The following is a 26,826-nucleotide window of genomic DNA, read 5'->3' on the forward strand; positions in this document are numbered from 1 at the left end:
TAAATACCAAGGACATTCATAAAATCAGAGAATGGTTCAGGTTGGAATGGATCTTAAGAGCATCTAGTTCTAACCCCCTGCTACAGGCAGGGACACCTTCCACTAGACCATGTTGCCCAAGGCTCTGTCAAACCTGGTCTTGAACGCTGCCAGGAATGGAGCATTTACCACTTCTTTGGGTAAGCTGTGCCAGCTCCTCACCACCCTCACAGGGAAGAACTTCTGCCTTATATCTAACCTGAGCTTCCCCTGTTTGAACCCATCACCCCTTGTCCTATCACTACAGTCCCAATGAAGAGTCCCTCTCCAGCATCCCTGTAGCTCCCTTCAGATACTGGAAGCTGCTCTGAGGTCTCCATACAACCTTCTTCCAGATCAGAAACAAATAAAAATACCAAAGCTCATCTACCCCAACAAAATGAAGCAACAGCCTGAATTTCAAATATTTGTGACCCAACTCCACTGCCAACAAAGGAACCCAACAATAGCTGTGTCGAAACATGCACTCTGGAAAAGCCATGATGCAGCAACATCACCCTCTGCACAGGAAGGGAGGAAAAGCACTACCTGGCTCCTGAGGAACTCACAACCTACCTGGGCTCTGGGGAAGCTCCATGGCTGTGTGGTGCTTCCTACAGACACATCAGGACTACGTGATACCAGCTATTTTCTGCAGGTGAGGACCACTTGGTATCAAAGAAAAGGGGTTTTAGTGGGGTTTTATTCTGAAAGTAAAGGCAGACCAGCCTTGAAAGGAGCCTATTCAAGCACCTGATCATCTCTTAATGCCTTAACCCAGCCCTGGGTGAACACCTCCCACCTCACAGCTGGGGAACACTTTATCCACACTAATTAACTGACTGCCTAATTACCAGGACTTCAAGTCCTTCAGTTACAGAGCACTTCCCCAGAATCATTTAATCAGCACTTCAGGAAAGAGTCACCACGTGAACATTGTGCATTAAAAGCAAGCACTGTTCTATCTCCTTGGCAAGAGGGGCAGTCCTACAGAGCTGGGCAAGGGAAGGCTGAAGCAAACTCACCTGCTGGGCAGAGGTGAACTGCAGGAAGGCAACAGCCCTGCTGCTGATGGATCTTCCTGGTGTTCAGCCAGCCAGGGGGAGAAATCTGGAGCAGAGCAAGGCCACTCACAGCAGCTTTGAGGAGCTGGGACCCACACTGGTTGTGCTGGGATGTGATCCTCATCTGGCTGTGTTCCTGTGCTCCAAGGGCTGTTGGGTTTGCTCTGGCAGGAGGTCAGGCCAGAATTTCTCTCCTGATGTGTTCCCTGGCCCAGACCAGCCAGGAGGGGAGTGCAGTGCACTGTGTAGCAGCAGTACTCTACCAGGAGGAAACTGGCTGGGAATGTATGGATGCTCTAGGGTGTGTGCATCAGTTTTCTCCATTGTAAACCAACAAATTGACCTCTGTTAATCATGGCAGCTGAGATGGCCACAGACACCAGTCACAGGCCTGACAATAAACACAGACCCTGCCAGGGATGGGACAGAGCCCAGGCAGATCTTGGACTGTAAATGGCATTTCTATACAGGACTCAACTGTTAATGTTGAGCACTACCGCTACCTACCAGCAGGAAGGGAATGGGACGTGTGACTGTGCTGTACTTGCCAGCATGAGAACAACATCTTCTTGGAGCCCAGACTTCAAATCCCAGCTAGGCTATATGGAAGCAGAGGCTATGCTGCTGCCCTGATGGGGGAAGGAGAGGGGAGAAAACCTCTACCCTTCTGGATTATTTTGGGTGTGTTAGAGTTCCCAGACAATGTCAGCTAAAGGAGCCCTCGGGAGAGGGGGAGAAGCAGCTCATGTCAACAGAAACTCCTCTTTCTCATCCCCCAAAGCCAGGGGACGCTCCACAGTGTGTGAGCATCCTCAGCCACTTTGTGCCTCAGCCTGCAGAGACAACACAGCCACAGAGACACACTTTCTATATTTATTGCATGCAGAAGAATGACCCAACTAGAAAACACCCTGGCTCTTCCTTCTTTCTGGCCATAAATACATTTAACCTACTGCCAGTGAAGTTCTCACAATCAACCGCCCTTTGCTGTCACAGCAGCATCCGGGGGGGCTGTGGAGACCCCTTTTACGCACTCACGATCACATTTTCTTCCTCACATGGCCAAGCTGCATTGGGAAGCAGATAGCTAAGATGGAACAGTGTGCAGCCCTAAATGCTAGATGCTCTGTTCCTGTGATCGCTGCTGCCTCCATGAGGAGGCATGTTTTGAAGGGAAGAACTCCTGAAAGAACCAGATCCAGTATGTGCCTGAATCCATTCAGTGCCTGAACCGTGAGAGCTTGGGGGAACGGCTCGCCTGCTGGTACCGCTGATAACCCTCTGAGGCAGCTGGGAGCAGCAGGAAGCTGCTCAGAGAATCCTTCTGGCACAGAGCCATGGCCTCCTTGTAATTTATCTTCTCTTTAGTGATAGGGTCAATGAGATCCTTTTCATAGTTGGACTCATCTTGGAGCCTGTTGGCCAGGTTGCCTGTTATCATCCCTGTCTGGACAGCTTCCAGCACGGGGATGCGACCGGTTTTCTTGGGATCGATGAGCCCTCCAGTTAGATGCTGGACCTCCAGATAGGGGAAAGCACTCTCCTTGGTTATCCATCCCTTCTGAACTGCTTCCCCCACAGACAGCCTTCGCTTGGTCACTGGGTCCTCAATCCCTGTGAAAGCTTTCTGGGCATTAAGCAGTCTCTGCATGTAGGTCCTGTCGATCAGCCCCCTCTCAACTGCCTTATGGACTGAGAAGCGGTCCCGAGAAATGAGGTCTATGATGCCCCCTGTGGCAGCCTGGGCTTCCAGGAGCTTCTGAGCCGTCATGGGATCAAGCAGCTTCTTTACAACAGCAGTCTTGATGTTGTACTTGGTGTCAGTGGTGGTGTCATACACCCCAGCAATGGGCGATGTGTCATCACAGAAGCCCTTCTGTGAGGCTGGGGGGAAGAAACTTTGGGTTTGGTGAGTGGTGGGTGATGAGACTGGGGATTTGGAGATGATGGAACCAATAGAGAGGGATGGGGGAGGCTTGGTTTCCCCAGCCACCAGCAAGGCAAATTCAGAGATGGGAATCTTGCCATCCCGATACAGCTGATATTCCTCCTTTGTGATCCTCCTCAGCCTTAACGCATCATCAATGGAGTACTGCTTCCCACTTTTCTTGTCAAGGAGCAATGAGACTTCCCCGTTTGGGCCCAGGGTGGTGATTTCCTCCCAGTCACACTCCAGCTCTTGCAGCTGGATGTACTGACCTCTGTCTATAATACCTCTCTTATAGGCCTCGTAAGGGGACATATCCTTCCCTGTCTCAGGGTCCAAGATAGAGATCTTGGTGGAGAGGTTTGTCTCTCTCATCTGGGTCTCATGGTTGATTTCTTCCCGGTTGACTCTTGACTGGAGATCTCGAATGAACCTTTCCTTGTTGTAGATCTGATCCTTCTCCCTAAGGATGTCTGCCTCCAGCAGGGAGAACTCATGTTGCAGCTGCTTCTTCTTCTGCCTGTCATTCTCTGTCCGTTGGTTGAGCAGTTTGGACTCCTCTCTCAGGAAGAGGACTTTCTGTTGTTTCTGCCTCTCCAGCTCCCGCAGTTCACTCTCCAAGTTGGCTCTCTCCTGGATGGCCAGGTTCCTGGCTTTCTGCAGCTCCGTCTCTTCGCGAGCCCATGTCCTCTTCATGCCTTCAGCTCTCTCAATCTTCTCCCTAAGCCGCCGCACCTCCTCTTCTGCCTTTTGCTTGGCTCCCCTCTCCCTGTTCAGCAGCTCCCAGATGCGTGCACGTTCACTCTCCAGTGCTCTGTCCTTTTCTACTCGAATCACTTCCTTGTAAATGGTCTTCTCCTGGGATTTTGTTTTCTGCAGGACATCAACTTGCATCTGCAGATTCTTACATTCTCTCTGCAAGTTCAGCACCTCCATCTTCTCACGGTCCAGCTCCAAGCGTAGGTTGCTAGCAGACTGTTCAAGGACTGGATCCTTCTCCAACTTGACCACTTCTTCCATAATGATCTTTTCTTGCACTGGGGCTGGGCTCTCCTCCAGCTCTTTTATTCTCAGTGTAATTTGTCTCATCTCCTTCTCCAGCGCAAGCCTCTTGCTTCGATCCTCCTGAAAGTTGAGCAACTTCTCCTGCTCTTTCACCAGCGCACGAACCTGCTGCACATCACGTTCCAGACGACGCCTGTTGCTCACCTCCTCATCCAGATTCCTGCGCAGCCTGTTGTGCTCATCTCGGAGCTTCGGATCCTTTTGAGTCAGTATCACCTCTTGAACTACTACCTTTTCCTCTGGCTTTCTCCTCTCCAGTAGCATGTATTTATTCTGCAAGTCATAGATTGCATCCTCTGCAGCTCTCCTCTTTTGAGACATGTTACGCACCTCTTGACGGAGGCGATCAGCTTCTTTTTCCAAGAGTGGATCATTCTCATAGCGGATTACTTCCTTGTTGACTAGCTTGGTTTCCACCTTGGATCTCTCCCTCTTCCATTCATCCCTTTCACCCTGCAGCCTAATGAGCTGCTCTTGGGTCCTGCCATTGGTGTTCACAAGTTCATTGAGCTGCTCTTTCAGCCTGTCTATTTCTCTGAGAATCTCTGGACTCTTCTCATGTTTCACCACCTCTTCTATAACCTCCTTAAGTTCCACCACTGGTTTCTGCAACCTGAGGACATTGAGCTCTGCTAAGGCCTCCTCCACTTCACTGTCAACCTTTGTCCTTTTCAGAGTAACTTCCTGCAGCTCCCTTTTCAGGTGTGCAATTTGCCGCTCTGTTTCAGGATCCACCAGGAAAATCTCATTGACCCTCTCTTTAACCTCTACCCTTGGTTTTTGTTTCTCTGCGATACTGTACTGGTTCTGCAGCTCTCCCAGCTCACCTGTAAGCATCACGTTTTTGCTCCTCTCTTCTTCAATCAGAGTTTTCAGCTTGGAAGACTCTCTCAATAACTCCGGGTCCTGCTCTACCTGCTTCACCTCTTTAACAATAATTTTGGGTTCTGTCATTTCAATTAGTCTTTCCACCTCCTCAATCTTGTTCTTCACTTTCACTATGGCTTCCTCTGCAGACTTCCTCTTGAAGGATTCCTCATCAATTTGTAGCTGCAGGGTCCTCACAGACTTCAGCATTTCTGGGTTTTTCTCCAGTTTGATCAGCTCCTTCACCACCACTTTCTCTCGGATGTTGGGCTGCTTTCGCTCCAGCATGTGCAGCTCTCTCTTATGCTGCTCAAGTTCAGAAGCAGCAGCCAAGCTTTCCTCCTGGAGATGTTTGATCTCCTGACGAAGACTGGCTGCTTGGCTCTCTAGGCTTGGATCTCTCTCAATTTTTGTGATCTCTTTGGTGAGGAGCTGGGCAGGAATGTCTTTCTTCTCACTCTCCATCTGGGCAAGCTTCCGGCTCGTCAAGTCAATGTCTTCTTGCAACCTCTGCCTCTTTTTGCCTTCCTCTTCAATCTGCTGTGCCATCTTAGACAGGTTGCTTTCCACCTGTGGGTCTCTGTAATATTCTATCACCTCCTTTTCTTCCACTTTTTCAACAGGCTTCTGAGTCTTCAACATGAGCAGCTTGTTTCTGTGTTCCTCCAGGTCCTCTTCAATCTTGGCCACTTTCCTCCTTTCCTCCTCCAGCTGCGATTTCAACCCCTCAGATTCCCTGCTTGTTGTCACTCTACTTTCCGATTGCTGAGTTTGCTCACGTACAGCTTCAATGTCCTCATGCACTTCCTTCTGCAAGGGAAAATCAAAAAGGAATTAAACAAAATAAAAAGGCAAGGAAATTGACTCCCTGGATCTGGCATTGAGGCCTTTCCATACCAAGGCACAGCAGGAGACAGAAAGACAGAACTGGCACAGAATCCACAGAGAATCACCAAATAAAACTGTTCATAAATGGCAAAGGGTTGGGATTGTTCAGCTTGGGGAAGAAAAGGGAAGACTTCAGAGCAGCTCCAGTACCTAAAGAAAACTGGAGAGGAGCTTTGGACAAGGGCCTGTAGGGACAGGTCAAGGGGAATGGCTTGAACCTGCCCGAGGGGAGACTGAGATGAGCTCTTAGGCAGAAGCTCTTCCCTGTGAGGGTGCTGAGGCGCTGGCACAGGGTGCCCAGAGAAGCTGTGGCTGCCCCATCCCTGGCAGTGTTCAAGGCCAGGCTGGACACAGGGGCTTGGAGCAAGCTGCTCCAGTGGAAGGTGTCCCTGCCCATGGCAGGGGTTGGAGCTGGAGGAGCTTTAAGATCCCTTCCAACCCAAACCAGTCTAGGTTTCTATGACACATTTTCAATATCTTAAGCAACTGACTTGGTGTTTTCCCTCTGTCCTGGAGGTGCTGCAGCAGCCCTAGTAGGTGCTTTGTGCTGCCTTGTATCTGCAGATGCGGGAGGGTAATGTGGCCAGTACCCGCTGTAGAGCTGGTTCATGGCAGCATCACAGAGTGCCCCAGTTTAATCTCTTGTCCTTCCTGAGCACATTGAAAGTCATACAGCCCAGAGATTTTTAATACAGGCAAATCAAGCTCTAAAAAGGCATAAAAGTTCTATTGCTTTGGAATGTTTCCAGAAGTTTGTGAGCACTAAATACCAGCCACAGCTGAATCTGAAACTCTCAATCTGTGAACATCGATTAGATGTAGCTGAGAACAGGACCAGTGTCAGTGAAACTGTGGTAACTCATGGTCTTTATCGCACAGGGGTTTCCATTCCTGTCCTTCCTCACACTTGGATGTGGAGATATGGGGAGGGAGTGGTACGATCCCAAACTGAGCTTTGAAAAGATCATTTCAATCCCCAAGCTTAAGTACCCCAGTCTTGCCAGGAGCTGTAAAGCTGGTACCTTCTCAACAATCTTCTTGGCAAACTCCAGCCGGCTGAGCTGCTGTTTGTTTGCTGCTGCCAGCTCCATGTAGAGCTTGGCTACATCGTTTTCCTGAAACAGAAACAGAAGTGAGAGCTTTGTCCCCCTGGCACTGGCACAGCCGTTTGGGATAGCACACTCTGCCACCCCTCCTTTCACCCTGATGCACTTTGTGTACTGCAATGTTCCAGGGATTTGTGTCTTCACATCTGACCTTCTAGAAACATAGAGTCTAAGGACTCATGTAGGAGATCCTGTCCCCTTCAGCTGGATGCCTGTTAAATGCCTGCTAACCTATATATGGTCCAAACTTCCAGATTCACTTTGGGCCACACATGGATAGCAGTGGGCAAACAGCCCAGTGTGATGCAGGAGAACTTGGGTGCGATTGGCAAGAGCACACAGGAGCTCTGGCTCAGTCCTGTCCCCACACACCTACCCTGTGATTTATCTTCACACACCATATCGTAAGGAGGCATCATCAGCAACCTCAACCACAGGTACCAGGCACACCCCTAATTCTGGATCACATGCTGCTTTGACCGATAGACAAAGAGATCCCTGATGATGCTTGATTTTGGGATTAGGACCATGGTCACTTTAAGGCTGGATTAAGGCTTTGCAGAGGATATGAAGCTTGGGCTTGCCTTTATCTTAATATTTTACCTGGGCCTGGATGCTTTCTTGCAGGGGGGTCACACGCAGCCTCTTTGCAGCGAAGTCAGTCAGGTTAGGGTCCAAAGAAGAGTTGTATTTGCCTGCTTGGAGCTCATAGTCCTGTTCAGAGCAGAGACAGAAGAATCAGTTGGGATCTCTCAGGTGAGACACTAAGGGAGTGCTACCTGGGAACACCCAGCCATACATTGAGCGTGGACTGCACGTTCCGGGATAGTCTGATCACTGCGTTCTTCTCTGGCTCCTTGCTTTTGATCTCCTCCACCAGCCTCTGCAGAAGACACACACGATGTTAAGGACAGGCTGAAATACAGAAATCCTGTAACACTCTTGAATACACAAGCAGTAGCTCAGCCTCGTACTGGAATGGTGGGAACAGGAATACATTTAGGAAGAGGTTTCAGAGGATCTCAGCAGCACTCCCACTTGCGCAGGACCTGCCATACTGATTTATCATGTATGAGATAAATACCAGCCAACACAAAGACCTCCACATCTCATTCTCTGAACTAGTCAGCTTAGGATCTCCTCAGGGAGAGAAAGATGCAGGACCCAGATGCAACATCTCAGTTCAAGGTACAATCTTTCAAATCTGTGTGTGCCCTCTCCATGGAGAGGTTATCAACCTGGGGGTGACTGGCACAGATGAGGATAGCAGCACTGAGGATGAAGGCAGCTGGGTGAGATACAGCATCTGTGGCCTGCAATCACTGCCTCCTTTTTCTAGTTCATTCACTGTGATGGGTGCAGCACACAACTAGGAGCTGTTCACAAGCAAATTCCCCAGCCCCAGTAACATTACAGGTTATGACGCTTGCCCTGGAACACACCTTCTGTGCCTGCAGCTTGTAGTTGATCTGGCTTGGCCCATCAGTGGTCTTCACTTGGTGCTTGGGTAGGTTGTTCATCCAGAACATTAGGTTCTCATTGGAGTTTTGGAACTGCTGGTAGGTGAGGCTGATATTTCTGAGGGTCTTCTCTCTGCATAGCACAGAAGTGATCAGGAACATAAAGGAGAAGGGCAAAGATTCATGTGCAAGTTCCTAAAAAGACACTATGGTGAGAATGCCACCACAACAAACACCAAGACAACAAAAATAAAGGGGTGATAACTGGTCCCCGAGTGGGGAGCACAACTCTGCACATTGTGGTTGCTACTGCAAAATGGGAGGATGAGAGAAAGAAAAAGGCAAGCAACAGCAATGCCTGTGAGAATTATTAAGCATCAGGGTCTCTCTGGGCAGGACCATGGATCAGGCAGAGGCCAGCACTCAGCTACTTAAGGCCACCTTCTCACAGCTATCTGGAAGTTCAAAGCCTCTGCTGTGCATAGGAAGGTGGCAACTACACAGCAAGACAGACCTAGTCCTCAGTATTCTTTGATAGTGTTCAGGATTGTTCTGCAATGAAGAACATATTCCTGGGTCTCTGACTAATGTTGGTCCATGTCAGCTAAGAGAAGCAGAGATGATGCCATAGCTCCTCACCGCTGGTCCAGCTGGTCTGCCACTGCATGGTAGCGGTCATTGAGGAGCTGCACCTCCCGCTTCTGCCTCGGCAGGTCAGGGCAGTACTCCTGGAAGTTGTTCTGCACAGCACTGCAGCTGTGCTCAGCATCCTTGAGACCCCGGTTCAGCTTCAGCACACAGTCCTCTTGGGCTACCACCTCCCGCTTCATCTTCTGCAGAGGGAAACAGGACACCTCCAAGTTTGCATCAGTCTATGCATCAACCAGAAGTACTTAATACTGTTACTCACTCTGCAGCACCTGGGGGTAGTCAGGCTCTCCAAGAGACATGCAACATGGAAGAGATGGAGCAGTGAGACTTACTCAGTAAAGAAGGTGGGAAGCAAGGTGGGTTGGACAGTGCATGGAGCAGAAGGGAAATGTTTTGAGGAAGGCAGAAAAGGATCACTGTGAGTGCTAAGGATGGGGCAGGGAGATGGGGAGCAGGAAAGAATGGGGTGAGTGTAAAGCAGAGCAATGCAGTTTAGATGCTAAAAGGTTCATCGTGTATTTTAGGGACCCCAAAGGTAACCTTGGAGGGACGGAGCTTTTTGCTAGAAAGTGAGTGCAGGTCAGCCTGCAACACCAATGTAAAGCCTTCAAATAACTGCTCCTTAGAAAGGTTTGAGGTGCTCAAATAAGCAAAGTCCAGCTATCCTCACTGGTGCTACCTGAGCTCAGAGATCTCCCTTCCTTCATGAAGACCCTACTGTTGCCCTACCTGCAGATCATTGGCCCGATCCTGCAGAGCATTGGGGGATGCAGGAATGATGCTGTCCTGAGCCAGCTTGGCCTCAAACTTGCTGACAATCTTGTCTGTGTTATCAATCTGAGTCTCCAGGTTCAGGGCAGCCTTAGCCCTGGGTAAGGGAAAACCAACAAGGTTAGCTACAGAAGACCCCATTCTTCTCTCTGATTTTGCATGTTTAAGATAATTTAACATCAGAGCTTCTGCAGCATGGCAGAGAACAAGCAACATGCACACTCACCGCCCTGTCATGCTACCCAGAAACCAAATATGTTGCATTTCACTGCATACAGCAGAGCTGGGACACACACGCATTCTAGTGGACTGTCCAGAGATTACACACAGGAACTCCTTCAGAGGTGCATTTAATGATGAATAGGAGGTTTGCAAAATGCACTGCCTGGTATGGACCTCAACCAATGCCCATATAGACCAAAGCATCTTCTCATGCCTCTGTGTTGCTAACTCTGTGCAAATACTTCCTTCCCTCATCCCCATCAGGCCTTGCCATCATCACTCACTTCTCGTTGTACAGGCTGGAGAGCATATTGACATCATTGTATTTGCTCCTGAGGGCATTCAGTGTGACAGGGAGCTGGGAAGCCGAGGTGCTGGTGGGTTTCTTGGAAAGGAAGGCCTCACACTCCTTCTGCAAGGCATCCTTGGCTGCCCCCAGGTTCTCAAGTTTCTTTGTTGTTTCCTGGCACATCAGATGGGAGCAGAGTCACCCAACACAGTCATAACAGGGCTGTTGCGAAAACGTCTCCCTCAGGGACAGGTTTTGCTGTGGGGATAAGGGTGCAGGATCCCTCTCATGAGGAGCTGGCCCCTGGGGCAGAGCCCCAGCCAGACTGTGGCTGTCTGGCAGTGCCAGGGTGTGGGAAAGGGATCCAAGTAGGCAGAGATGGAGGAAACATATGTGCCTGAGTCCATCCCTCTGCCAGGGTTGGATAAATACCCACAGGTGACAGTGTAACAAGCTGAACTGCTACAGACCCAGACCTTATCACAGAGGAAAGGAGGGGGGCTCCAGGGCACTGTCTCTTTTCCTGTCCCCCCCACATCCACCAGTCTGTACTCCCCATCACATGAGCCAAAGCTGGTCCTTGGAATAATTCCCTCTATCCCAGTCTTTTATGCTTGGGAGTGAAGGGTGACAGCATACGTGTGGCAAGGCTGAGGGCACCCCAAAACCAGCTCTGAAGCAAATGGACCATCTTGCTACAGAGCTGAGCTAAGAGAAGGGCCTGCATTTGCCTAGGATTTGGCTTAAACTGTCCTATTCCAAGGGCTCGAGCCAGCCTAAAAGCCTTGCAACAGCAGCAGGGTGTTCTTTAAAGGACAAACTCTCATCTCCCATCTAATTCCTGTATCAACTTCTCTGGGGCCAAGGACACAGCACTACCAAACTGACCCTGCTCCAGCTCTGCCGCAGCAGCAGCACTCACCTGCTGGTGTTTGATCCTCCTGGCAAGGTCGTCTGTGGGATCATTGAAGTTCACTGGAGACCTCACGCGGTTCAGCACCTCCTTCTCTACCTGAATCAGGTCCTTGCCAACACGATCCAGGCTACTGAGAAGCTGGTCAGCTTGAGGGTCATCCTGGACTACAGGGGGGCTCCTGGACAGAGCTGCAGTGAGACATAGATGAGGTTAATCCCTGTTTCCCATCTGCCATCCCAGCCTAGGTGCATGGCCCTGAGAGCTCTCCCATGCATGGTCCCTGAAGCTCCCTCTCATGACAGCCCTGCTGCAAAGCTCTGCCCTTTGTGTTTTGCAGCTCTGAGGCACAAAGGCTTCTCCTGAGCATGGGTTTTGATGGAACCATAAAAGATTCAGTTACCATTTCTAATCCACAGAGGATCATGCAGATGCAGGTGTCTACCCATGGCAAAGGCTTAGGAAAATGGTTTTATCTCTGTTTTGGTCAGCCAGAGCTCACATCCAAAGGAGGGACACACACATCCATATGTTGCCATATATACACATCCCTGCTCAGCTTTGCTGGGAGCTTTTGAACTGCAGCTTAGCCTGGGGTTAAGATTTAGCCATGGCTGCCTGCTTATCCCACAGCCCCCAGCTAGGGAAGAGAACTTCAAGGGACCCAGATCCCAAACGAGGTTTAATTAAGGCTTCTAGATAAGCACATCCCCCTGCAACCCTAAATAATACCCTGCAGCTGTTGATGGAGCTGAGGTTGAGAAAGGCAACAGAGAATTTAAGAGAATTGCCTGAGACCACACAGGGAATCCTTGGCAGTACTAGGAGGCAGGTTATCCCATCAGCTGCTTTCTTCCATGGAGCAGAAGGCACCCTCACACTTGTACAGGTACTTCTGCCTGCCCAGGTGGGTGCTCTTCTTCCAGCCAGGTTTAGGTGTTCCACAAGGAACATCCACATGGGATGGCTTTGGAGAGAGCTCGACTAACAGTGGACATACACACCTTGCTGACTGGGCTGAACCTGCTCCTTGTGGCTCTGTTTCAGGGTGCTCTGAACCGCTGCTCGCTTCTGCTTCACCGTGTCCAGTTCTGCTTCCAGCCTGTGAACAGAGGAGCATCATCAGCCAGCAGCATGGAAACCACTGAGCAAGCCTTGATAGAGCCCGGCCCAGCAGCAGCTTTGTCCTCTCAAGGGCAGGGACTGGCTGGAAGCCTGCAGCCTGTTGTAACTCAGAGATGTCCCTCAGGAAAGGGGACAGCAGCAGGAGCAGCTGGTTGGTTTGAGCAGCACATTTCTCTCACTGGAACCTGTGTTTCCAGCTCTCAGCAGCAGCTATCACAGCTGGACATTTATTCCATATCACTGCAATGCTTTGCAGTTCTACAGGAAACAAGTACAAGCAGCTGCTTCTGTGGCTGCTGCACCAGAAATGCCAAGTCTCATTTGTAAGGATGGTTCCATTCTAACTGGAATCAGAAGGAGCTGGGAAGATCAAAAATACCTCTGGCTGAGAACAGATTGATGGAACCAGGGGCCTTTGAACCATGGAATCCTGGAATGGTTTGGGTTGGAAGGACCCTTAAACCCCTGCCATGGGCAGGGACACCTTCCACTGGAGCAGCTTGCTCCAAGCCCCTGTGTCCAACCTGGCCTTGAACACTGCCAGGGATGGGGCAGCCACAGCTTCTCTGGGCACCCTGTGCCAGCGCCTCAGCACCCTCACAGGGAAGAGCTGCTGCCTAAGAGCTCATCTCAGTCTCCCCTCTGGTTCAAGCCATTCCCGTTGGCCTGTCCCTATAGGCCCTTGCCCCAAGCCCCTCTCCAGGTTTCCTGTAGGCAATATGAAGGACCAGACTAGCTCACATCCCTGCTCTGCACTGTTCTAAATGCACTGTGCTCTAAAACCACCACATCCCAGCTTGCTGGGTGCTGTCAGGTGAGAGCTGTCTCTCTGCAGGAGCAGGACATAGCTCCATGCACACGGACTGAATGATGAAAGAGGCTGGGAAATACAACAAACATTTTGTATGTAGGAACGGAAGCAAAGACTGGGAGATGAAACAAGCTGTCAGACATGGCCTGGATAGGGTGAGTGTTTTCCAGGCAATATCTATAGAGCTGTTATCCAGGAGGATGTGGCAAATTTTTCCCTATTTTAAAACACAGATGAAACCCATAAATCCAAAGGATTCAGTAATCCAGGATGTGTGAAGTTTGCAGTCAGGAAGAGCAGCACAATGAAGTAATCACACACGGCTGAGTGGGGACCCATGCTCCCATCACAGGCATGCCCAAGGAGCCCTGGATCTAGGCTGTGGGCTCTTCCCGAAGACTTGAGCAGCACTGATTTATCCCAACACCCAGGGCCATCATTATAAAGGTAATGCCAGGGCTCCCTGCACCAGCACCCCATATTGTGGGAAGCACAGGAGCTGACTGGGCACCCCAGTGGTGGAGCACATGGTGGTTCAAGGAACACTTCTCAGTTTCCATCTGGGGCTGGCTGAGAGGAGATTCCGCAGATAACTTGTCCTGTTTGGCAAGTTCCAAGCTCCAGACTGATTCTGCAATGAATTTAGTCAAACCTATGCAAGTCACATGTTTGGGTGAAGAAATCAAGCCCGGCTGCCAGAAAACTCTTTGACAGCAAGGTCTGTGTAGCATGCAGAGCTATCGAGGAATGGCAGGGACCCGGATGAGATAGCTGGGTACAGGGAACAACCCCTCCCCAGGAGGGATTTCATACTAGGCAGTGCAGAGGTCTGTTCCCAGCTGCTATTTCTCTGCAGATGAGGCAGCCAGGCTGACTACAACATAAGAGCAAGTCTGGACATCTCTGTAAGCCAGGCCCTTCACTGCAGACTCACCTATTGACCCTGTCTATGGACTCGGGGTCTGGTGGAGGGATGGAGAAGCAAGCAGAAGGTGCCTCCTGGACCACACCGGTGCTGCTCTGCACCACCCACATCTCTGGGTTGCTGTTGTCTTTCAGAGTATACTTGTCACCTCTGGCCAGCTGCACCTGGGACAAAGACACAAAACCCGCTGGGAGACTTGGCTCCCTGGCACCAGGCTGGTTTCTCCCATCACAGGGCCAAGATCTGGAGCAATCTTGCCTCTTCTGAGGGTACTGCCAGTCAAGCCCTCACCTCCCCAGCATCCCAGTCACAGAGGGTGTCCAAGGTGAGGGTCTGAGATGAATGCATCCGGCGTAGTTTCAGTGGGCTAATCTCTTTACTCCTTCTCTTCAGGTCTGTGATGCTCTTCTCCACCTGCTTCACTGCTTTCTCCTCATTCTAGACAAAACAGGGAAGAGAGTGGTTGTGACCAGGCTTGGATGAGAAGGAAGGGGAGGGTCACACTATAGTGGGGATGCTGGGGCCAGTTGTCCACCCCTGGATGATCACTGCTGTGGTGGAGTCAGGAATTTCTCCATTCTTGACCCCTCCATGTATTTTCTTCCCCTTTTCATCACCAACACTCTCCTCTGTTTCCTTCTCTCACAGCAGGTCTGCCCTTGAGGGCACAGCCTGAGTTAACCTTAGGTGATTCCGCTGTCATTTTCTATCTCTTAGAGAGGTTTTTCTTCTCAGAAATGGAACAGAGACCTGCCAAGAGGTGGCTGCATCCCAGTGTCAGAAGGTACCAAGATCCCAGCACCAGAGCGAAATGTGCTGCATGCATGGGAAGACACTGTGTTGAACACACCCCCTCCCTCTCTCCCAGCCAAATATTCCCCTCCTATCTGTATCTCACCCCTGAGGTCAGATTTCTTTAATCTCTCCCTTGCCTTCGGCTCATGACACTGCTGAGGAGATGGGAGGACCTTTCCCTGCTCTTTCAGTGCCAGCAGCTCTGCAGGGCCTCTAATCCAAGTGTCTCACTTAGGATAACATGCAGCTCCTCCCTGCACTTCTTCACTCTGATAGTGACCTGGGGCCAGGCTGTGTGTCACTGATGAGGACCAGTCCCTTCTCATGGGGTCACTGCCCCACAGCATGAGCAGTGCAGACCTTTGGGGGCTACAGGGACTCAGCATCCAGAGCACAATACTGCCATAGGCTTCCCCCTCATCTGGGAATGAGCTGGGATGAACAGTCCCACTAGATTCAGTAGGGTTATTCATCCACCTCTTCCCCTTCCCCACTGTTTTTTCCTGGAGAGGATGTGACATTTGGTCTGCCCCTTAGGTCTGGTGAGTGCCACCAGCCCTGAAGACCTCACCTCCAGCTGAAGCAGCAGGTCTGACACCACCCCAGGGCTGTCTTTGTTAAACTTGCTGTATTTGGTGTCCAGGTCAGAGCTCATCTTCTTCAGGGAGCGGCTCACAGCCTCAGCGTCATCCTGGAACTGGAGTGAGTAGGGAAATGATCAGGGATGGGCGGACATTGCTATCTCCAAGTCCTGTTGTGGGTCTCATTTCCCAGCACATCTCCTGCAGCCTGTCTGGGGCTCACAAGGCCCTGCAGACCACCCTTAAGTGATAACAGTGATGTGCAGACCCTCCCTGCCCCTCTTCTCCAAGCCAGCCCAGCAGCACAACAGGGTTGATGAGATGGGAGCCATCCTTCCCTGCAGCACTAAAGGACTGGTCTGGAGGGGTGTTTCCCCAACATACCCTCACTAGATGTAAGCAAAGGAGCTCCCATCCTCATCCCTTTTCTATCCCTCTAACCAGCTTGCCCACTCAGGCCTGACCCTGCTGCCCCAGCGCCTGTGCTCTCCTCATTGCTTTTTACCTTCTTGTAGCTCTCCACATTTTTCAGTTGACTCTCCTGGCAAATGCAGAGGTTCAGGAAATTCTGCCACTCATTCTTCAAGGCTTCCTGGTGAGCCTGTGGTGGGACAGAACAGGACTCGGTGGGCTCCAGCTGGTCCTACCCCCCCACCACTGGTCTCCTTTCCCCAGAGATCAGAGCAAGAGTGAAGGCTGCTGTTGAGCAGAGACAAAGCTATGCCCAGGTATTGCCTGATGCTGAGCTGAGCAAGGACACTGCTCGACAAGGACCTGGCTCATACAGAGCAGCCACCATTTCCCAAGGGGCCTCAGCTCTGAGCCCACTTCAGCTTCCCACCGTGTCTGTGGGCTTGCAAATGGAGATCTAGGGCTGGTTTGACTTGGGAGAGATTGTGCCATGTCATAGCTGGAGCTTCACAGCAGCAGGAATGTGGCTGCATCAGCCACATCTGAGCACCAGAGCAGGAGCTGGTCCCAGCACACTAATGTTAGCCACTGTCTCCTGGAGGTTTCTGAAAGGGTGAAGATCCTGCACTGCCCTCAGCTTCCCCCTAGGGCTGGAGCAGGCAGACTGATGCTGTCTGTCTGTGGCAGCATGGAAGGAAAGAGTAACACAGCATCTCTGTAGAAGAGGTCTCCTCCAAAGCACCTTCTGGCTCTCAATGCAAAGACATTCATTCTCTTACAGGATTTGGGAGGACCCCTTTCCTTACCTGGATAGGTTTGACAGCTGGGTGCTTTAGCTCAATCATCCTATCCCCATCATCCTGCAGATTGTTCACAAACTCCTCCTGGCTGAGCAGCTCCTTTGACTTGAAATCCTAAAAGGGAAGAGAGATTCCATGACCATGGGAGCATGCAGGGAGCACAGAGCAGTCTCCTGCGACATCAAAGCACACACATCCTTATTGGTTTGTTTTTAAAGAAAGAAGAAGCTAAGAAAGGCTACAAGAAATTACACACGCTTGGGCCTCAGAGAGCATCAGGGCATTCATCCAGAAAGCATTTTCCTAAGCAATTATCACTCCCCTTTTTCCGGGTCCCAGCATACAGCTGTCACTGGCTGCTGTACTTTGGATGCGGAGGCTGACATGATGCTGAGCCTTTCCCTCACCAACAGCTCTCTAATGTGTGATCCCACATGCCAGCTCAGGGGACGCTCAGAGTGGCTCATCCTTAACTCCAGTGTGGACCCAGAGCATCCCTTTCACCTCTTTTTCTGTGCCTGAGAAAGCAGCAGGCTCAGGGCTGGTGGTGAATGTCCAGGAGGTTGGGATCCAACCTCGGATGCTGGGTTTGGCCAGCCCCCAGCAGCCAGGACACGCTGCCACCCCCCAGGAGCCCACCTCATACTCCCGACGCACGCTCTGGACGTCCATCATTTGGTCACTCCAGTCCTGCTTCAGGATCCTGGTCTGCCGGTCTGTCAGGTAGCCCAGCTCCTTGGTGCAGCCCTGCAGGTGCTGGTAGAGGCTGCCCAGGCTCTGCCCTCGCCAGATGGAGGCTTTCTGCCCATGCACACAGGGGAAAGACAGCGTTGGTGCTCAGGCTGAGGAGACACTTCCCCTCCTCCTCCCCAAGATCCCCCTCACTGCATATCCACTGGGAGATTCCCAGAGCCCTTGGTGAGACATCTCTGCCACCGCTTGCTCTTATCTGATGGGGCTGCCAATCCCTTTTCCCTCCGTCACAGACAGGCTGTGTTTGTCTAACCAGAATCTCAGGTGTGGGCTGGTGCCTGGGGCAGCTGAGGGCTGGCCCCACTCTGCTCTATTTCTCACAAATGCCATTCTTCAGCATCAACCTTTCCAGGCCCAGCTGGCTAAACCCAGCACCTTCTTCCCAACCACCTCCTTTGTTCTAGCTGCTCATTTCCTCCCTGGAGCCCTTGTCAGGGATCACTGCAAGCCTCAACATCTGCAATCCTGATTTGGAGCAGTGTGGGCTGGGACAGGGTTTCCTGCTGCTGCACCCCTACCCCTGCACTCATGGACACACAGGCAACTCCAGACCAGCAATACATGAGGAGGAGACACACAGATCTCATCCACAGCACTGCCCTGAGGGCAGCAAGTGTGCTCTCAATTTACACTGCAGGTGGGGAGGAAACAGGGCAACAAGATGAGGGACTCAAGCAGAGGTAGCTCCTGCCCTGAGCCAGGCATTGCCTGTCCATCAGGGATGATGTTTCTCTGCTGTGTGACCCCATCATCTGCTCAGAAAACCACTGGAAGCTTACCAGCAAGTCCTTGTACTGGCTTTTTAAATCTGCCACATCCTGGGTTACAACACAGCCAAGATCCAGGGGAAAAGAAAAGAGAAAAAAGCTGTTACCAAACACATGGTAGATGCTGATGGGCTGATTTATGGGAAGTGCTTTAGAAGCCATTCAGGAACCACCTCCCTGGCCCCTGCATGGTCTGGTCTGTCCAAGCTCAGGTCTCCCCATGCCCTCTGTGGAACAGGGGTGATATTCACCATGCAGAGCAGCAGAGGAGCAGAGCCTGCAGGGTCCCAAGCAAAGCCAACAGGAACAGGGAGGGGACGGAGGGAACCTTACCCCAGAATGGAGGTTCTTGATCTGGAGGCCATAGGCTTCAATCTCCTTCTGGAGGATGTTGTGCTCAGCTATTTGCTTTTCCAGCTCTGACATGCCGGGGCCATACTGTCCTGTGCTGACTTGTTTCTGTGCAAAAGGAGTTGAGGCAGGCATTAAAGCAGGAGACTTTATTTCAGGGAAAAGTCCCAGTGAGTGCTGGCAGGGAATGAAAGGATCTGGGATTTGACAGCAGTCCAGGAGGAAGGGAAGGGATCTGGTTTACCATGATTGTTGTAGGTTGCCATTTCCCCAGCCATATGCAGGGCAAAGATAACCAGGACATATAACCCTGGTGTACAAACCTAAACTGAACCCGCCAGCCTGTGGTGGCTGCATTGGATGCACACAGTTACCACCCAGCTTTCAAGGGAATCCAAGTTGATTCCAAACTGGGCACTCCAAATACCTGAGACTGCAGTATGAAGCCCTAGGATGTAGGGCTGTAAAGACCCTGAAGACATCACCTTCTCTATCCTTTGATCCCACATCAGGGCACCTTTACCTGGTCCCCCTCCAGCAGCTCTTAATATGAAGGGGTCAATCAAGAAGATGCTCCAGAGGGTTTTAAGAGGTGGGAAGAGAATCCTTCTCCTACCCAGAGCAGTTGAGTTACTTCCACCACCCCAAATGTCCTAGCATGATGCTGAGCACACGATAGCTCTCAGAGCCCTACAGGCAATAGCAGACATTATCTGGTCTTGCAGGATATGGGAGATGCATCTAAAACCAGCAGCTGTTACCATCTTTTGGTCCAGGATCTTGGCCCAGTCTACCCTGGGCCCCACGTCAGGGATGTTCAGTTGTTCATAGAGGGCCCGGTACTCTGCACAAAGCTGTGTCACACGGTCATGGAGCTGCTGGATGCTGCCAAGAGAAAAGGAACATGCCTCAGGGTTCCGTTTGGAAAGGGGAGAACCAAAGTGGGGGTTCTGGAGCCCAAATTTCACTCGTAAGACCCTTTGCTGTCCCTTTGTGACACTGGGCTCCTTCAGCAGCGGAGGCTCTTGTCCTGGTGCTCTCCGTCTGCAGGACTGTCTCAGAAATCACCCCCCAGGAGAAAGGAACATGCAGGGAGATCAGGGCTGTCCCTTCCCAACTAGGAAACAGCTCTTCCTTCCTGGCTTCCACCTAGAGGGGCTGGAGAGAGAAGGGGAGCAAAGCACCAAAGGCCAACTAAAGCCCTTCTCCCATTCCAGCCACCACCTCTGTGCTCGCCTGAACAAAAGGCATTCATTTTAGGAAAGGCAGAGGAAAAGGGGATTTGCTCTGCGAGCAGGGCCATGGTTTAGCTCTGCATTTTTTGGATACCTTTCACAAGAGCTCCCAAGTAAGAGTGGGCCCTGTTGGGTGATCACATTGGAAGCCACCCTACACACCCCTCTCTTTACAATATATTGGCAAAATCCCTGAGTTTAAGGATAAAGTCTATGGAAGAAAGGGTGAAACTCAACCTCTCACAGCAGTGACTGGAGCTTAATCTAGGTCTCAGCAGGGTTCTCAGCTGCTTGATGCCCCCATCACACGAGTCCTCCCCGCTTGTACTCACTCCTTCTCTATCTCAGGAGCCTGAGGGTGTTTCAGCCGCTTGGCACGGTCCACATCCAGGAAGAGGTCCTTCAGCAGGGTCTCTGCTTCCTTCAGATTCCTGGCATTCTCTGGCTGGAACTCAAAAGCCTTGCTCTTCTGGTGATTGCTGGCATCCTGGAGACCAGGGAAGACGGGAAAAAGCCTGGTTGGACCACACAGACCCCACAACATATTCCTTGGTCAATGCACAGGGCCTGGATGCTCAATGCACTGCCCCCAGAGGAACCCCACCGAGATGCAAGGGTGCAGCCAAGCTGTCTGCTTCAGCATCTCTTCCACCCAGGGCCCAGTGTGGGTCAGGCTGGCTGCCTGCCTCTGGGGTTGCTGGGAGGCACAGGGCTGTGCTGCTGTGGATGAGACAGCCTTGGCTGTGGGAAGCATGAGGTACCAAGCAGAAAGCACAGAGACTGGAATTTGGGAGGCCCTGGTATGCAGCCCCAGGGCTGGGAGGCTCTGCAGGGTGCTCTGTTCCTCCCCAGCCTCAAGTCAGCCCCCAAACCCACACCAGCAAGCTGATGCACACAGAGCAGACACCTGACCTGCTGTCCTAGACACTGTAAAGCCTTTCCCCTTCGCACCCTCACCTGCCGGAGCCTGGACTGGGTCTCCAGGATGTCCCTCTCCACCTGGTCAGCATTTGTCTGCATGCGGGAGATGAGCACGGCCAGCTCATTTGTGGAGGACCTGAGAGAGGGAGCAGCAAAGCAATGGGTGGGTGAGGGCAATTCTCACCCTCTTCATCACCACCCAGGACCTGACATGGCAATGGTTCTTCACATCTTCTCCCTGTGCCTTTCCTGGTCTCCAAAGAAAGAGTCTAAACATGCCCAAGGTGTATATGGGTGGTGGATGCCTGGCTGTTGTCTTCAGCCAAGTGAAGGTATAAGGTGGTGTGCTCAGAGCAAGCAGACGGTGGCTTTTTGTGCACCACGCAGCTCATTGGCACAGCTCCTTGCTGCAGGACACTGCAGGTGCTCCAGAGTTTGAGTGGATTCAAAAAGCAGTAAGAGTGGAAGAGAAAAGGAATCTCCTGTAGGGCTCCCAAGTACACCAGCACCACATCTGGGTGGGGAAGACCTGAAGCCACAGACAGCTGAAGGCCAGGAGAGCACCCTGCAGAGGCAGCCCAACATGCTTGCCCTGTTTGGAGGCACTTCCCTGAGTGTGTGCCCTTGGCTGCTGGCAGAGGTGGGTGAGATGTCCCCTCAGCCTGATCCATTGCTGCCATCATGCTCAGTGCTCTGCAGTTCAGCCCATTGAGATGCTGCAGAGCCCAGTGCCACCCCAGGACTGGGTTGCAGTGGACAAGGACTTGTGACACAGACAAGAAGCCCCTCTGGGCACTGTGCAGCTGCTGCAGTTGTGCTGCTTTCAGGGCCTGGGAACAAATCGCCCAAGCCCAGAACCAGTGAACATTCACTGAATTGTGACCATTCCCTATTGTCTGTCATCTCAGTGCCACCACACAACCGATGGGCACCATCACAGCCCTCACTCCATCCCCACCATTATGGGCACGAGAGCTCTGCTGGACCCAGAGACCACAGCAAGGCACGGGATGGTTCCCAAAGCTCCCTGCGGACAAGCCTTGGTGCCACCTTTGTCTTCATGTCCCCCTGAGGACAGTGCCCTCCAGGCAGGGAGAGCGCAGCACTGCCAGGATGTGGGACCAGAAGCATCATCCAGGGATGAGCCCTTGGAGAACTGCTCATGGGACAAGGTTCAGCAGAGGCTCAGCTCAGTTCCTGCTGACTCCAGGGTCTGAGGCCAGAAGGAAAGAGTTTGAGCAGCAGCAATGGGACACTGCAAGGGGTCAGCTGAAGGGGGAGGGGCACTTCTCCAGGGCTGGTTGGTACCTCTTTGGTGGAGGAGGAAGGTGCTGGCCTGCAGCAGAGCCACCCACATCTGCCCTCCAGCCACGTGCTTTCCTTCCTAGCCCCTGAATCCAGCAGAGGACAGAGGAAAGCGGTTCCCTTAACGGCTCTGTCACTGCATCATGGCTCCAGCTATGCCACGGCTCATACCAAAGGCTAGAGCAGTTGCTGGGATGTTCATTTATTACAGCCTCAAGTGACTGTAAAGTGCCAGTGAGTGTTACAGTCACCCACAGTCACCCGAAGTCAAGCACTTGGATGCCACAGTCAGAGCTTGTGCTTCAAGTCAGCTCAGCCCATGCTGATCACAGCCAAGCCTGTGTAACACTGGATGAGCAGCGCTCCTGCTCACAGCATCCTCCTGTCCCCTTTCTCCAGCTCCTCCCTTGGCTTGGATTTCCCAAGAGGGAGGTGTGGGCCTGCAGCACAGCAGCTCTCAGCTCCCTCTGGGTTTGGGTTGGCAGCGTCTCCTGGCCATACCTCAGCTTCCCTGCCTGCAAAATGCATGTCAGCAAAGAAAAACGGGGACTGCTACCCTCTTCTATGGGGTCTAATTCTGGGGATCATGGAGTCAAAGAGCCCAAGCAGAGCATTCATCATCACCATCATCAAAACATCATTGCCTGCTGCAATCTGTCTTTGATACCCCATTAAATATCCCATCTGTGGCCCGGGGATGCCTGTCCTTGGGTCAGCTGCAGTGCCTCAGGAGGTGACCAGCAGCCCCAAGCCCCAGCACCACAGGGCGGATGGAAGCAGCATGGAGCCAGGGCTGGCTGCCCGTGAGCCTGAGCTTGCAGCAGGCTGGAAGCTCTGCAGGTGCCCCCTCCCCAGCAGGTTACACAATCCCCCTCTCATCCCAGACACGCCTGGAATGAGGTGGTGTCCCATGAGCAAATACTTGAGCTCCACCCAAGTTTCCTGCTCAGGCTCCCTGTGCAGGGAGGAGGGAATGAGTCATGGGCTGGCCCATCCCAGGGCATGGACGCCTGTCCCGATGCGCAGGGGGAGCATCATGCACCCGAGAGGGCTGCTGAGCTCAGCTCCTGCCAGGGAAGGGCAGGAATGGAGTGTCCAATCTGAGCCCTGCTGTGATGTGACTGTGGATGTCCCTGCAAGTGCTCACACTCTGTGGAGACGAGGCCCTCAGTGCCATGGGGCAGTGGTGGCCTTGGCAGGGCTGGGGTAAGGGTTGGACTGGATGAGCTTAAAGGGCTTTTCTAACCTGGCTGATCCTCTAATTCTAAGAGGGGAGAAGTGAGCATCCATCTTCCCAGGGATGGGGAATTGCCAGTAGATTCCTGCTTATTTCTGGTGGCACCTCCTTCCTGGCTGAAGAAAACACTGGGACACCCCCTCCCTTGGTTCAGAAGGCTGGACACACAAATCAGCTTTATTTAGGCCATGCCACAACTAAACTATGGACTGAGAAGATCTCAGCAACCTCCCAGTCACAGGGACTCAGCCTTCCCCATCCCCACTTGCACTGCCTTCATATGGGGTGCCTGAGGTTAGGAACAAGGATGCTGTAGCAAACAGCCTGATCTTTAGGGAAGAAGTGATGCTTCCTGCAGAGCACTGTCTCAGGAGCAGAAGAGGTCTCCCCTGTGTGTCCTGGATTGGAGAGTCAGGTCCCCTTGCTGGCCAAGGAAGGAAGCCTGGCAGAGGAGGACACCATGGCCCTGTATCCAGCAGCCAGGCTGGAAGCAGCTCCCCAGCCCTATGAGCACCTGAACCACTTCAGAGTCTACAGAAGAGCGGTTTGGATGCTTGAGGACACTGGAGCCAGGTAAGGGATGTCTCCTGGGAGGAGAGAGGTGTCTGCACACTGCCCTGGGGGCCAGAGTAAGGCCTGAAGCCATCTCAGCTGAGCCTCCCACCCTCACATTGCTCCGCTGTCAAGGTGAGAGCAATACTGTGGAACCCACTTGGTCCATGCATGCTTAGAGAAGTGCTCAAACCACCACAGACCCTCTTATCCCATCCATAGACCATGGCAAAAGGAACGTGAGTGTCTCCTGTCCATGCCAACACCCATCCAGAGAGCCTGCAGTGACACAGACACATCTCTGTCCCTCCTGCTCCTGGGCAGAAGCCCTCACTCAATGACCTGAGCACAGCTTGGCCCCACCTTTCAGGGTGGCCACGCTGACACTTGGGCTGCAGGGAGGCTTCAGGTGAGATATGAGGAGCCACAAGCTCACCTGTGCTCACACTGGGCATCCCTCAGCCCCCTGGGCTCAGGTCCTGCTCCACACACAGTGTGAGCCTACAGCCACAGCAGCTCCTCCTCCTCCTCCCTAGGGCTATCTCCTGCCTGCAAGAGGCAGAGCACAGTTATTATCATTATTAATTGGTTCATTCCTCACAGCACTTTCTGCCTCCTAGACAGTCCAACCTCACAGCAGGGACAATGTCTGAGCAGGAGCAGGATTGTTCCCTATTCTGGGTCACTCCTACCAGAGCATCTTTGGGCAGGACCACAGCACCCAAAAAACTTCAGTCCCTGACCCCCTCTGTCCCTTCTTTTCAGTAAGCTTTGCTTTATAGCCATGAGGCAGAGCACAAAGATGGGTCTGTTCTCCCCAGCACACAGAAGTTCTCATACACTCTGATCTTCCAGCCCAAGCAGCAATCCCAGATGATAAAACCAGGACCCAACTTTCCATCCACCTCCAAAACCACCCACTGCTGGTGTCGAGATCACACCCGAGCAGCCAGTCCAGCCAGATCTGATTCAATTCCACCTTCCCATGAGGTTTTCCTTTCAGCCCTGCATTGTGCTTCCTCCAGCACCCTGTGAGGATGCTCCTTGGGGACAAACCTGTGCCTGCCACTGCCTCCCTGGGATCCATCCACCCTGCAAGCCGGGATGCTCAACACCATGGTCCCAAAGACCTAGACAAGGACCCTCTCTAGGGGTCTGTGCCAGCAGCAGGACCATGAATCGTGCACCCCTGGAGGCAGAGAACCCCAAGTGCCACCGAGGTTCTGGCCTTGGGGCCACCAGGAGCAGCAATGAAGAGTGTGTGCTGGTGGCTGCTCCTCAGACAACTCATTCACCTTCGTTCTCTCAGCTAACACTGGCACTGACCAAGGCCCAGGCCATGGCCAGGAGAATCAGCCTTTGTCTGATGGCTGGTGCCTCCTAAAACAAGCACAACTAGCTCAGTAATTGCAGTGCTTCTGGCTCCAGGCTCCATCCCGCACAGGGGAGAGGTGTGAGGTCTCACCAGGATGCAACTCCAGTTATCCCAAGAGGCTCATGCTGGGGAAGAACCTGGCTCAAACCACAGGGGCTGCAGTGAGCCTCTCCCAAGAGAGGTGAAATCCTCATCCCAGGTTTGGAACCCAGATGGTGAAGGGGATAGGTTGCATTAGCAAGACTAAAACCTGAGGCTGACACAGCTCCAGGACTCCTGGGGAGGGGACTCACTGCAGCCAGGCCCCAGCAGAGGTTTGGTGCTCAGAGAGCCCCACATCTCTCTTTGAGGTGAGTTTGTAAGTGCTCAGCTCCACTGAGGCAGAAGCTTCCCTATGGCAGGGCTCCAGCTCCCAACATCTACATGGGGAGGCCTCAGCCTTTGTGTGGGCCACTTCTCCCCCTTGCCCCACTGCCCTGCCCAGCAGCACAGAGCCACCACCCCCCTGTTTGCTGTCTGCTTGCAGGGTTTGGCCCCCATAAACAGTGCAGTTGGGTGCCAGCACCGTGTTGTGTCCACCCAGGAGTCTGTCTGCTCACACACCATCCTGGGCTGCTGCTGACCCCAGGAGATGGGGCCAGCACCCTCTTCTCCCTGCAGGTACCCCCTGCTCAGAACTGTGATTTCCACAGCCTCTCACCCTGGCTGGCAGCAGGGATTCCCACAGAATCGATCCATGAGTGTATGAGAAGTGGAACTGCTGAGGAAGTTGGAAAATAGCCCTGAGTTAGCAACTGCTGAAGGGAGGGATGAGCCCTCTCCCTGCAGGAGCACTCTTCACAGGGGACACCCTGCTTCAAGGGAAGCATCCTGGTCCCATCGCACCCAGCTTAGAGAATCTTCAGAAGGAACAGAGCTGTCAGATCCTTTCGGTGCCACCTCAGCTCTCTGACCTGCAGAGACCCAGCCTGTCACCAGGATGGATTAGAGCAGTCACCAGCAAACCTGCTCCTCACCCATCTTCACCACCTCAGCAGCACCGCATTGAGCATCCTTCTTCACAGACCCCAGGTCCGAGGGCAGCATTGCAACAACCTCACACAGCCAGTGAGTCCTGAGATCCCAGCTCCAGGCTGGTATCTGCTTCACCATCGAGCAGATCTCACTCCACCCAAGCAAAGAGGCTGTTTTATTCTCCCTGTTTCCTTCCTACCTACCCAAAAGGGGTTTTGCAGCACTGCCTGCCCCAGGGGCTGCGCAGGTTCTTCTGGTCTAGAGCACAAAACCCACCAAAGACAAGCACAAGAAGTGGAGCTGCACATTTTAGCAAACCCCGACTTCCCAGCTGCTCCACAAAGAAGAATAAGTTCTGGTTCTTTAGGGTGGCCTAGGACACATGGAGCACTCTCCCCTCATCTCCCCCAGGGCCCCAGGACAGCTTAGGGCGAGGAGAGGACCCACACTTACTTGCTTGGCTTGACAGGGGAAGCTCTGCTGGGGGAGCTCCTGCTCGGGGAGCCTTTGCCCACCCCTTTGAACATGTTGGCGAGGTCCCCGCGGGTCTCCGGCCGCCTGCGGGGTCGCGGTGTGCGCTGGCTCCGTGCTCGCTGTCGGGATGGGAGGACGGGACTCGGCCGGGGC

General features: G+C 52.6%; 1 protein-coding gene across 1 annotated transcript; it reads right to left on the reverse strand.

The window, feature by feature from the left end:
- Nucleotides 1-1,941: 1,941 nt before the first annotated feature.
- EVPL (envoplakin) lies at nucleotides 1,942-26,826 on the reverse strand. The gene is made up of 22 exons (XM_005144280.3): nucleotides 26,653-26,826; nucleotides 20,753-20,852; nucleotides 20,128-20,282; nucleotides 19,322-19,445; nucleotides 18,543-18,668; nucleotides 18,222-18,260; nucleotides 17,329-17,490; nucleotides 16,696-16,803; nucleotides 15,984-16,079; nucleotides 15,469-15,594; nucleotides 14,394-14,540; nucleotides 14,112-14,266; nucleotides 12,246-12,343; nucleotides 11,251-11,432; nucleotides 10,324-10,502; nucleotides 9,776-9,914; nucleotides 9,035-9,228; nucleotides 8,378-8,528; nucleotides 7,735-7,818; nucleotides 7,539-7,649; nucleotides 6,852-6,944; nucleotides 1,942-5,751 (listed from the first exon to the last, which is right to left on the reverse strand). Exons 1-22 carry the CDS (start codon nucleotides 26,724-26,726, stop codon nucleotides 2,302-2,304), a joined length of 6,093 nt encoding a protein of 2,030 aa, XP_005144337.2. The 5' UTR covers nucleotides 26,727-26,826; the 3' UTR covers nucleotides 1,942-2,301.

Source organism: Melopsittacus undulatus, chromosome 11, assembly GCF_012275295.1.
Source record: "Melopsittacus undulatus isolate bMelUnd1 chromosome 11, bMelUnd1.mat.Z, whole genome shotgun sequence".
Lineage (NCBI taxonomy): Eukaryota > Metazoa > Chordata > Aves > Psittaciformes > Psittaculidae > Melopsittacus > Melopsittacus undulatus.